The following is a 12,361-nucleotide window of genomic DNA, read 5'->3' on the forward strand; positions in this document are numbered from 1 at the left end:
GTCTGCAATCTGCTGGTTTCAGTACGCTTGGCTGACCTGTGCTTTTCCAATGTTGGAGGGCTTTCCAATGATCATAGGCCTGTTTTTTTTTAAAACTTCTGAACTTTCAAGGCAGGATCATTTCTCTGCGATTCTTTCCTTTCTTTTCCCTCCGCAGGTGCTTTTTTTTTTGAACGTCCTGCACTTTGGAAGTTTCGGCAGAAGTATGCTTTTCTTAAAAGTTATGAACTGTTAATTCTGCCAAAGCTCTTTCTTTAACAAGGAGCCTGGGGAGCCCTTACTCTCAGTGCTGTTTTTTTTAAGTCTTCAGAATAGCAACAATTTTTTTTTTTTAAAAACTGAAAAACTTTCCCTTCTCAACCAAAAGGGTTTCCTGTCTCTTAAACTCTGCAGGCTTTACCCTTTTTTTTTAAACTGTGCTCTGCAAGTTTCTCTCTTTACTCCGACAGCTGATTTTTATTTATCTTCTTTTTAACTTCAGTGCAGCACGGCCACCATTGCTCCAATCGCTGGAGCTTCTAGGACTGCCACCTAGTCTACCATGTAAATACGGATTGTGTTTTTTTATTTTTGTTCACAATCTCATGAACTGTCTAGGTCCTTTGACACAGTGTCACTCAGAGTCTTGCAATTTTCTGTAGCACTGCTCACCCTAATTGTGTTTTCTGCTCTGCATCACTCAGGGTCTTGCAATTTTTGTAGTTGTAATCACCCGTCTTTGTGATCTGATCAGGTTTTTTTCTGTTTTACTGTGTCACATGGGGGTCTTACAATGGACTTCCACTTATTCTGGTAGAATGTGATGGATTCCTCAACCTTCAAGTCTGTAGTGAAGTTTCTTCAGCTGTTTCTTCAAGTTTTCTTCTTAGGTGCACGTCTCGCTGGTAAACCTTCAGCTGCTTTTAGTTTCACATACCTTGGGATCCTGTTTTGGGTTCATTGTTTAAAATGCCATCTTTTGTATCACCGCCACTACTCACCATGTTTAATTATGGATGGCATTTGATGTCTCAGTGATGAGATCTTGAGACTTGTATGTGACGATTCATTGTCTAGGAGGTCCATGGTCTACTGTTGCATGGGTGAAGCAGGTGGTAGAGAGTAAAGATATGAATTAGTATGGGAAGATAAGTATGTTGCAACTTAACATTATGAAAACTTGCTGTTGAAATTAAGTCAACATGACTGATTGATGAATGGCATGTGATTTGCTGATATTTAATTGTGTCACCATGAGGCTAGGAGGCCCCTATCTGCAATGGCAAAGGATGCTGAAATGCCACAGATCTCCAGCTCTTCCTCCTCTGCAATTGTTAACTGAGAAATATGTGGAGGACCACCTCTGGTTCTCTCCTTAATGTTCTGTGCTATCTTCTCTTGCAATGGGAGAAAGAACAGATTTATGAGAGGGTGTGGTGGGGCGTGTTAACCCGATGGATGTGGTGCATTTGGTGAAGATGATGACTAGGGAGAGGCTTGAAATTGCATAAGGGTGAGTGGCAGTGCTGGATGTATAGATGGCCATGTAAAGAAATACACAGAATAAGTGGGTGACAGGAATGTTATGAAGGAATAGGCATCACAGGGCAGACTAAGTGGTTGGGGTAATGCGTGCAGTAGGATATACAGAAATGTGCAACTGTACTCACATTTCCTGGTTAAGTCATAAAAGTGCTTGCTGCAATGAATCCAAGAGCATGGCACACAGTTCCTGCGGGTGACTCCATGGGTCACCTCCAGCTGTGCCTTCTTTGTGGCAGCAGCAGGTTACTTCCTCCATCGCACAGGAATAGTAGTTCTCTCTGGCTCTGCACAACCCCCAACAGTACATCAAGAGAGATGTCATTGAAATGGGACGTAGCCTTTGAATGGCTTGAATCCATTGTCACGCCATGTCTTCCCTTGCTTCCAACTCTGAACTCCTCCAAACTCCATCTTTGCACTGGCCCTTTAAACATGAGTTGATATCACATCAGGCAGGTCGTCATCACATCCACTTCTGTGCAATCAATGCCAAACCTGGAACTAAAATGATAATGAGTTTGCTACATTAAAATGCCATTGACAGACACACCGAACTTACTTCCGGGTTGCCCATATGATATTAGACATTGACACGCCCAAATGCCTTGGAGTTAATATTGGGGCCAATGACTCAGAAAAGGTGGTCATAAGAAGCATGGCACCATACACCAAGGGGTGAGAGGGAGGAGGACTGTAAGAATGAGAATTGTATTTCATAGAATAATAGAATGATATATTACAAAAGAAGACATTTATCATTCCTGTGCGGACTCTTTGGCAGCGTTATCCAATTAATACCACTCCTCTGCTCTTTCCACATTGTCCTATGAATGTTTTCCCTTGTACATACATATAACATATGAATTAGGAGCAGGAGTTGGCCACTCAGTCCCTTGAGCCTACTCTGCCACTGAACAAGACCATGACTGATCTGATTGTAACCTCCTGCCTACCCCCAATAAGCAAGGGGTGAAAGGCTATCAAGAATCTATCTACCTCTGCCTTAAAAATATTCAAAGACTCTGCTTCCACTGCCTTTTGAGGAAGAGAGTTCTAAAGACTCACAACCCTCCGATGAGAGAAAAAAATTCTCCTCATTTCTGTCTTAAATGAGCGATCCCTTATTATTAAACAATGACCCCTAGTTCTAGATTCTCCCACAAGAGGAAACATCCTCTGCACGTCCCACCCTGTAAAGACCCCTCAGGATCTTAAAGGTTTCAATTAAGTCGACTCTTACTCTTCTAAACTCCAGTGGGTACAAGCCTAGCCTGACCAACCTTTCCTCATAAGACAACCCACCCATTCCAGGTATTAGTCTAGTAAGCCCTTTCTGAACTGCTTCTAACACATTTATGTCCTTCCTTAAATAAGGAGACCAATACTGTATACGGTACTCCAGATGTGGTCTCACCAGTGCCCTGCACAACAGAAGCATAACCTCCCTACTTTCGTATTCAATTCCCTTTGCAATAAATGATAACATTCTATTAGCTTTGCTAATTACTTGCTGTACCTGTATACTAGCCTTTTGTGATTCATATACTGAGACACCCAGATCCCTCTGAATCTCAGAGCACTGCAATCTCTCACCATTTAGATATGCTTCTTTTTTATTCTTCCTGCCAAAATAGAGAATTTCACATTTTCCAGATCTTTGCCCACCCACTTAACCCATGTCCCTTTGTAGCCTCCTTATGTCCTCTTCACAACTTACTTTCCTACCTATCTTTGTGCATTCAGAAAATTTAGCAGTCATACCTTCAGTCCTTTCATCCAAGTCACTTATATAAATTGTAAGAAGTTGAGGCCCCAGCACTGATCCCTGCAGCACACCACTTGTTACATCCTGCCAACCAGAAAATGACCTATTTATGCCTATTGGTTCCTGTTAGCTAGGCAATCTTCTATTCATGCCAATATGTTACCCCCTACACCATGAGCTTTTATTTTCCACAATAACCTTTGACATGGCACCTTATAAAGGCCTCCTGGAAATCTAAGTACAGTATATCCACTGGTTCACCTTTATCCACAACACATGTTATTTCTTCAAAGAACTCCAATAAATTAGTTAAACATGATTTCCCTTTTACAAAACCATGTTGACTCTGCTTGATTACCTTGAACTATTCTAAGTTCTCTGCTATAAACATCTTTAATAATAGCTTCTAACATTTTCCCCATAACAAATGTTTAGCTAACTGGCCTGTAGTTTCCTGATTTCTGTCTACCTCCTTTCTTGAATAAAGCAGTTACACTTGCTATTTTCCAATCTAGTGGAACCTTCAAAACCAATGCATCAACTATCTCACTAGCCACTTCTTTTAAGGCCTGTTATGATTCCCGCTGAGGTTACCCCTGGACAAGCCTGATCCGAGTGGAATCCAGCTTGATAGATCCTAACTTTTAATTGTTTGTTTATATACGTGGAGAGTGATTACTGAACAGAGTTATCGGAGTCAGCTAATGAACTTCAAACAGAAGAATAAAACATTTATTAAACAAGAAAATATGAACTTTATTACAATACTCCTTCACACACACTATACTTTTACAGATTTGTAAAGATAACACAAGTTACAAAAGCTATCTTTGACTTTAACGTTCATTGTAAGTACACAGACTATGGGCAGAATTTTGCCGTTGGCGAGCAGGGGGCGGGGCCCACTCACCAACAAGTAAAATGACGCACCCCGACGTCATCCCGCCCCATTTAAATTTTCAGGAAGGTGGGACACAGACAAATCAGCTGTGCACCCGCCGACCTGTTAATGGCCAATTGAGGCCATTGACAGGATCACTTAAACAATTAAAGGACCTGCCCGTCCAATCTTAAAGTTGGCTGGCAGGCCAGGACCCCTAGCGGGCAATAGAAAAAACATGAAACCTCATCCACTGGTGGGATGAGGTTTCATGTAGGGATTTAAAAAGTTTAATAAACTTATAATGTAAATTATGAACATGTCCCATCTCATGTGACATTGTCGCATGAGGGGGACATGTTAGGGAATTTCTTTTTTCTAATTTTCATATTTTTAGAAGTGTAAGTGATCTCTGAGGCTATGGGCATTCAAATACAGAGTCTTTATTTTTGTCCTTTTATTATTTTTGAAGCATCTAGTCTTATCTGCTGATTTACTCAGATTTGTACTCTGTCCCATCCTGTCACAGTCTGTTTATCATTTCCCATTCTCTGTTTATCATTCTCTCTCTCTTACCTTGCCTCTGCTCTTTGGTTTACCACCTCTTCCCAAGTTTGATCCCTTGCCCCCACCATTTAGTTTAAAACCCTTTCTTCTTCCTTAATTATCCTCTTCCTAGAACACCAGCCCCAGTACAGTTCAGGTGTACACTTTTCCCAATACTGGTGCCAGTGCCCCATGAACCGGAACCCACTTCTCACATACCAGTCTTTGAGCCACGCCTTCATTTCTCTAATCTTATTTTCCCTATGCTAATTTGCACGTGGCTCAGGTAATAATCCAGACATGGCTACATTTGAAGTTCTGCTTCTTAGTTTGGTGCCTAGCACCTCATTGACTATGCAGAACCATTTTCCTCATCCTGCCAATGTCATTGGTACCTACATGGGCCACAGCAACTGAATCCTCCCCCTCCCACTGTAAATTCCTCTCCTGCTATGAACAAATGTCCTAAACCCTGGCACCAGGCAGGCAACACAGCCGTCTGGACTCTTGCTCTTTACTGCAAAGAACACTGTCAATTACCCCTCACTATACTATTCCCTACCACCACTACATTCCTTTTTGCTCCCCCCATTTGAATGGCTTCCTGCACCAAAGTGCCTTGGTCAGTCAGCTCATCACTCTGCAGCCCCCAATCACATCCAAACAAGCTGAAAGAACCTCAGACCTGTTGGACAATTGCAGAGGCTGACACTTCTGCACTCCTGCCTTCTGGGCCCTGTTATCTACCTCAGCTGTGGTCACACCCTTTTGTCCCTGACCACCTTTCAAATCAGAAGACCCTATCCTAAAGGGTGTGACTGCCTTCTGGTACAAAGTATCCAGGTAACTTTCCCCCTCACTGATGTGTCAGTGTCTGCAGCTCAGCCTCCAGCTCAATGACTGAGTTGTAGCTCAAGTAGCAGTCACTTAGTGCAGACATGTTTGCCCTGGCTCATATTGGCATCCAAGAGCTCCCACATGCTGTAACCATGACATATCACCTGTCCTGCCCATCCATATGTTTTAATTAATTACTTCATTATTTTACTCAATTATTTATTTTATATATTCTATTATCTTACCACAAATTCCTGTACAATTTTAAACCTTAGGAATAGAATAAACCTGAACCACTGACCAAACAGCTGCTTCTACTGTAGTAGAGCAAAACCAATTCCTACAGGTTAGAAAAAGAAAAGGAGCACCTCCTTCCTCTCCTCACCAAATTCTTAGCACTCTATTGAGGTTACACTCAGGCCAGAATTTTGGCGATTTGGGGGTAGGGCCCCCAAATTGAGGCCGTTGACAGGATCATTAAGCTCATTGAAAGACCTGCCGGTCCAACCTTAAGGCTGGTGGGCAGGCCAGGAGCCCTAGAAGGCTTCGGAAAAAAGATAAAACCTCATCCACTGGGGGGATGAGGTTTCATCTCAGTTTTTAAAAAGTTTATTAAAGTTTCACTCATTTGTTAACATGTCCCATCTCGTATGACAGTGTCACATGAGGGGGACATGTTAATGTTTCTCTTTCTCTATTTTTAAAGTTTTTTAAAACATTCAGCATTCTCCCTGAGACAGCACTTAGTCTCAGGGAGATGTGCGCTCTTTTGCCCCTGCATAGCGCTTCCTGTCGGGCAGGCCGCTGGGTGTGCCTTAATTGGCCCGTCCACTCAAAATGGTGGCCGGCCCCATTTCGGCAGTGGAGTTGGGCTGCCTGCCCGCTGCACCAGTGGGGCCTGCCCACCAACCGAGGGCAAAATTCTGGCCTCGGTTTGACTAGTGTTTAACAACTTTCAAAATGAAATTAGATATTGAATCTGCTTCTGCCACCCATTTAGGCAGCACATTTCAGATGTCAACAACTCAGTATAAAAAGAGTTTCCTCATGTCACTTTTAGTTCTTTTGCCAATCACCTTAAACCTGTGTCCTGTGGTTAGTGACCCTTCTGCCAACGGAAACAGCTTCTTTTTATTTACTTTATCGAAACTCTTCGTGATTTGAACATTGCTATCAGATCTCCTCTTAACTTTCATTGCTCCAAGGAGAATAGCCCCAGCTTTTCTGGTCTCTCCACATAGCTGAAATCTTCATCTCATACCCTCTAAGTCCTTTACATCCCTCCTAAAGAGTGATGCCCAGAAATGAACAACATACTCCAGCTGAGACTTAAGCAGTTTTACAAATACTTAGCATAACTTCCTTTTATATTTATATCCGTTTTCATAAAACTAAGGATCCCATATTTTTTTGAAAGAAAGACTTGAATTTATATAGCAGCTTTCATGACTTCAGGATAGCCCAAAGCACTTTACAGCCAATGAAGTTGAGTTGTGGGTAATTGTTGTAATGCAGAAAAAGCTTGATAAGTTCAGTTGGAACTGTCCAATCATTGAGGCAAAAATAGCCAGTGGAAGCTGCAGTGTTTGGTGCAGACTAAAATTTAATCATGCTATTATGAAATTTAAAATATCATATATAGACCGTAAGACAAATGAAGAGGTGCTTGAAATTGCAAAAAACTCTAAAACATGACATCTAGAAAAGCAAATGTCAGTATGTCAGCCATTTGATCAGAACTGAAAAGCTATAGAGATCTCTTCTTAATTACTTCATTATTTTACTCAGTTATTTATTTTATATATTCTATTATCTTACCACAAATTCCTGTACATGAGAGTGGCAGGCAGTAGGAACAGGGGCAACCTAGGCATAGTTGAATAACATAGTGGTTGCAGATGAGCTACAGTGAATGTGAGAATAGTGCAAGACAGACGAGTGTGACATACCATGACAACATATCTCCTGGTGGGAGTAACAACAAGCAGCAGTAGCATTGTGAAATGTGTCTTTATTTTTAAATTTTCTTTATGGAATGGTAGATAATGTCAAAGTCAGAAAGCAGTTTACAACAACCACAACATGACAGCATTCCAAATTAGAATTGCAAAAAAAAAAGGGAAGAACTATGATTAACTTCAGGAAAGCAGCCTTTAAAGGGATGAAGAAAATCTAAGAATGATGAACTAACATACATTCAGGTGGGGAATGCAGAAGGAATTAAAAGACAATCCATATGCACCACCAGTGCTGTTACATATAAGTGTTAACATCGACATTCCTATTAGAAATGTTCAGAGAATTTTATAGTATAAAACCATGGCACAAATAGCGCTTGAAAAGTATGAGTTTAATACATATAGATAGAAAGGTAATACATATACACTGTTCCTTGTTCCTTTTTATTTACTCTCAGTAACTTATGTCCCTTGTTTCCTCAGTGCTGTGACCAAGAGATCAAAGTCACCATCAACACAGGCTGCCAACAGAACACAATCTCCACCAGTTGCTTAAACAGAATAGGGTAAGATATCAGTTAGCAGATGAACCACTAATTTAAATTAGGAAAGGATTTTCAGAGACAATTAACCTGAAGATGTGTCCTGATAGGGTTGGTGCTGTTTATATCACAAGGCAGTAAATGACAATTAAGCCACTTTAACCAATTGCAATCAGCTGGCTGTTAGCTAATTGAAATGCTTTTTTTTGGAACCTCTATTAATAATTAATCTATTAATTGTTATACTATAGACTGCATTTTAAGCCAGCTGGATTTTTCTGACTTGTCTACACCTATGTTTTAGATTGCTGACTATGCTTTGGTGAAAGATATTAATTCACTCTGAAACAAGATGAAGTAGGAAACCAGACGCCAATCTTTTACTCAATACTAGGATTTATGTACAGAATGCAACAATTCATATGTCTGTCTCCTCCCTCACCAACACCGAGTGTCTCAGAAGTCTTCCTTTATCCGTCTTCTCTTAGGCAGTCCCTTGGGATCAAGGATGACCTGCCTCTACTCCAGTTTGATGGGGTCTGGATGGCTGATCAGTCCAATTCACGATCTGCAGACTCCACCACATGCAGGGCAGGTGGTGCTTGAAAGATTGGGTGGATGGATTGTTGGAAGGTTTATACACTCCCTCAGCCTTCATCTTTGCATATTCCTGACAAAGTCTCTCAATGTGTTTTCCCAAATGAGCCTTCTCCATTTTGATCGGTCACAAGCCAGGGACTTCCATGAGTCAGCAGGGATATTTGATCTCTTCATGGATGCTTTAAGGACATCCTTAAAGCATTTCCGCTGACTTTCTCAGAATCTCCTGCCGTGACCATGTTCAGAGTACAACAGTTGCTTCAGGAGTCTGGTATCAGACATACAAACTACATGTCCTGCCCAGAGGAGCTGGTTTTGAGCAATTAGCTCAAGTTGGCTTAGGAGAGGATGCTGCTCTTGGGCCACCTTTTTTTGCCACCAGTTGGGAGGGTTTTGCGAAGGCATTCTTCAGTTCTTTGGAGGTGCCTGCCATAGGTTGTCCAGGTCTCCAAAGTATATAGGAGTGCATGCTGCCCAGTAAACCATGACCTTAGTTGCGGGTTTGAGAACCTGGTCCTCAAATACTCTTTTCCTCAGTTGGCTGAAGGCTGAGCTGGCACACTGGAGATGGAGATGAAGATGAATTTCATTATCTTATGTCCGCCTTCATGGGGAGGAGGCTCCCAAGATATGGAAAATGGTCCACGTTCTCTAGATGCCTCAAGGTACTTAATCAATGTCCTTCACCTGTGGATCCTTAACCTTAAAAATACAATTAACATGCCATTAACAGATTCCCTTCTTTTCTTTGAAAGAAAAATTACACAAAGAATATTTCAAAACAAATCAAAGAAGAAAAAAATGATTTTCCATATTTAGTGCACCACATCATGATACAAGACGTCCCCTTTATCCTGTTTTATTTAAAGGCCCCTGAAACCTGGCTTGCAATCTTAAGTTCACCTTTAATCTTATAAGAAATTGCTCAAATTCCACAGAAGCTCCCCATAGAAAATCATCAACTTGCATCATTAAAATGTCTGAGTACTGGTACCTTTGTGGTACCAGTAGAACATTGCCAGATCTGCTTAGTGTGTACTGCCTCTTTCAGCAAGACAGACCTAACTGAGAATACCATACCATTATGTATCATTCAATCCATAAATGCATTTGTTTGATTTCCACAGCTTTCTTTCTACATTGCTTGCCTCTTTAGGTGATTTCAAAAACACTTGTGAAATTTTTCTCCCTAAAAATGAGGCTTTGATATTGATGGGCCTACATTCCCATGAATATTTGCCCAGCAGAGCCAAGAAGTTTTTCAGGATTGCTTTTTCCCATCATGGGGAGTCCACTAACATACTGATCTCCAAGTTTCTCTTCAAAACCCCAAGCCATTAGTCTCACCTTAGCCTAATGTCCCATCTGGAAACACTTTCTTGGTACATATCCAACTATGTGATATGGCTGGCTGTCCTCTATCTGGCACTTTGGAGGAGACACCAAATTCCTTCCAGCTTTTTGTTTTGCCTCTTATTAACTTATCTTCTAATTTGTTGTTATACACCAAAACCTCTCAATCATAAGGGCTTCTACATTCAGTGGTATTCCTAGATTGTTCTGTAGTCTTACTATTTCATAACCTTGTCAAGCTAGGGCAGCTACTGTCCTTGTCTTTGTCTTTCTGGACTACTAGTACAGTAATACTCTCCCTCCCACGAGGTTCTATTGCCAATATGTGATCATTTCCTAGTGTAAGAGTGACTGCGTTGTCTTGCTTTCCATTGTTTCACCCTATGTTGCCAATCCATAGATCTTGCCTTTTATCCATCATCTTGGGCATTTAGCTGATATTTGAATTTGCTGGTAGCGTTCCCTGCCCTCCCTACACTAGTTGCATCCCTGCATTCACTGGACCCTTCTAGTACATATGTCATTCCAGTACCCATTCTGATATGATAACCCTGTTCTGTGCATCAGTATCAGTGGCTGTTGCCATCTGTCCCTTATCTAGTGCATTTTGTTCCTCATAACTGTCAAACATGAGTATGAGGGATTCAGGGTGTCTCGTCATCTTCTATTAATTGATCAGATCCTGAAAAGTTTGTAATCAATGCCAATTAACCAAAACAAATGGACCTTAATAGTTTGATTATCATGTTGGACAACCACTGTCCTACCATCACGTCCCATCACTTTAGGCCGACCTTTCCAGTCTTTGACCCTATCTTTTATAGCATTCTAAACTCCCAAGATTAAAGTTTATCTTGGACGGTCTTGAGTAATGCTTTAGTGAATTTTCTGAGACATCTGCCTTGATGAGTGTCCTCCTTTCTGAATGTAAAGCATTCAAGTATGAAAGAAAAATAGAACTACTTGTAGTCCCTTCTAGGGCTGGGGAACTATCACATAGCACAAAAGTATTTTGGATTCCTCCCATACATCAATTGATAAGAACTGTAGCCCCCAATCACTTGAAGTGAATTCTTTGCACAGACTGCCCGTGCCAGGACAGTTGTTAACTTGCAGTTTGGTTAATTGGCTAAAATCTTATGGAGCATGATCATCTCATCGATCCCCCTGTGCTTCTTTTCAGAGAGTTCATTACTGAAGGAACTTTCAGCTGCAATCATGGCCACAATGTTCATATTTTCACACATCTCTAAACTCATCAATATCAAATCTTCCCCCATTTTAAGTCAGAAATTTAGCCAGTGCTCAGTCTGGTCCCTATCCATTTTTCCATGGCTTTATCTACATCCTTTGTCCTTATCATGTATTGTCACATCTATAAAATGTAAAATTAATATGTTTCTGTCAAATCCATAGCTACTACATCGTTAAAGTGCCAATGGAAGACTCACAATGGAATGTGGCAGTGTCTTCTGATACTTTTTACATACGTCACATTTTTCACTAATCTTTAAATCTCTTTGGTGAACCTTATATACTTATCATTAACCACACTTGTGTCCTTTAGTAGTATTTTTAATCCATGACAAGGGTGAACAGATTGTGCAATTTTAAGGCAATTTGCTCTTTTTTCCTCAAATTTTGATCACCTGAATCAATTAATACTTCTTTAACATACTGACTAGATTTGCCAAATTTTTGTTAAAGGGATTCAATAATGTCCTGAATGGGTACTCTGCAAATTTACTGATTTTTCAAATACAATTGCTCTATCATATTCCATGTCCAGTTTCATTTGTGCCTTTTTCATGGAAGGCTTGCTTAGCAGTAAGGGTATCGCACTAAGACTACAACCCTGTACAGATAAGGTGGCTTACACCAGCTATTTTACATGAGGCAGAATTTTTAGGTCAGTGTGCAGGCGGGTGCCCGACCCGATCGGATGCAAAATCGCATGCGATGACGTCAGGCGAGCATCCTGGCGTCATCCTGTGCTTGCGCGATATTTTGGTCAGTGGGCACACGGTCAGAAGCTCACCCACCAACAATTAAGAGGCTTATTAAGGTCATTAAAGTTGTAATTGTCTCTGATTTTTTGTGGTCCATCCAACCTTATGGTTGGTGGACGGGCAAATTGGCCAGGCAGACTATGCATTTCTCATGAAACCTCATCCAAAGGTTTATGTTATTAAATTTTAAAAATCTATGGACAGCATTTTTATCATGTATATGTTCAGGTGAGTGATTGTAATACTTGGACATATTTTTCCTTATCTTACAAACTTAACTGTTTTCAAGTCTTCAGCTCCCTGAGGCAGCTCCGTCAAGGGGCAACCGCTATTTATCACCAACAAAA

At 40.9% G+C, this 12,361-nt stretch overlaps 1 protein-coding gene across 1 annotated transcript in view; it reads left to right on the plus strand.

The window, feature by feature from the left end:
- The window catches only part of LOC121293045 (nuclear receptor-interacting protein 3-like), a 97,644-nt gene that overhangs the window by 54,560 nt on the left and 30,723 nt on the right, over window positions 1-12,361 (plus strand). The window contains exon 6 of the mRNA XM_041215637.1: window positions 7,994-8,076. Within this exon, the coding sequence (XP_041071571.1) occupies window positions 7,994-8,076 (83 nt within the window). The remainder of the gene's footprint in view (window positions 1-7,993; window positions 8,077-12,361) is intronic.

Source organism: Carcharodon carcharias, chromosome 21, assembly GCF_017639515.1.
Source record: "Carcharodon carcharias isolate sCarCar2 chromosome 21, sCarCar2.pri, whole genome shotgun sequence".
NCBI lineage: Eukaryota > Metazoa > Chordata > Chondrichthyes > Lamniformes > Lamnidae > Carcharodon > Carcharodon carcharias.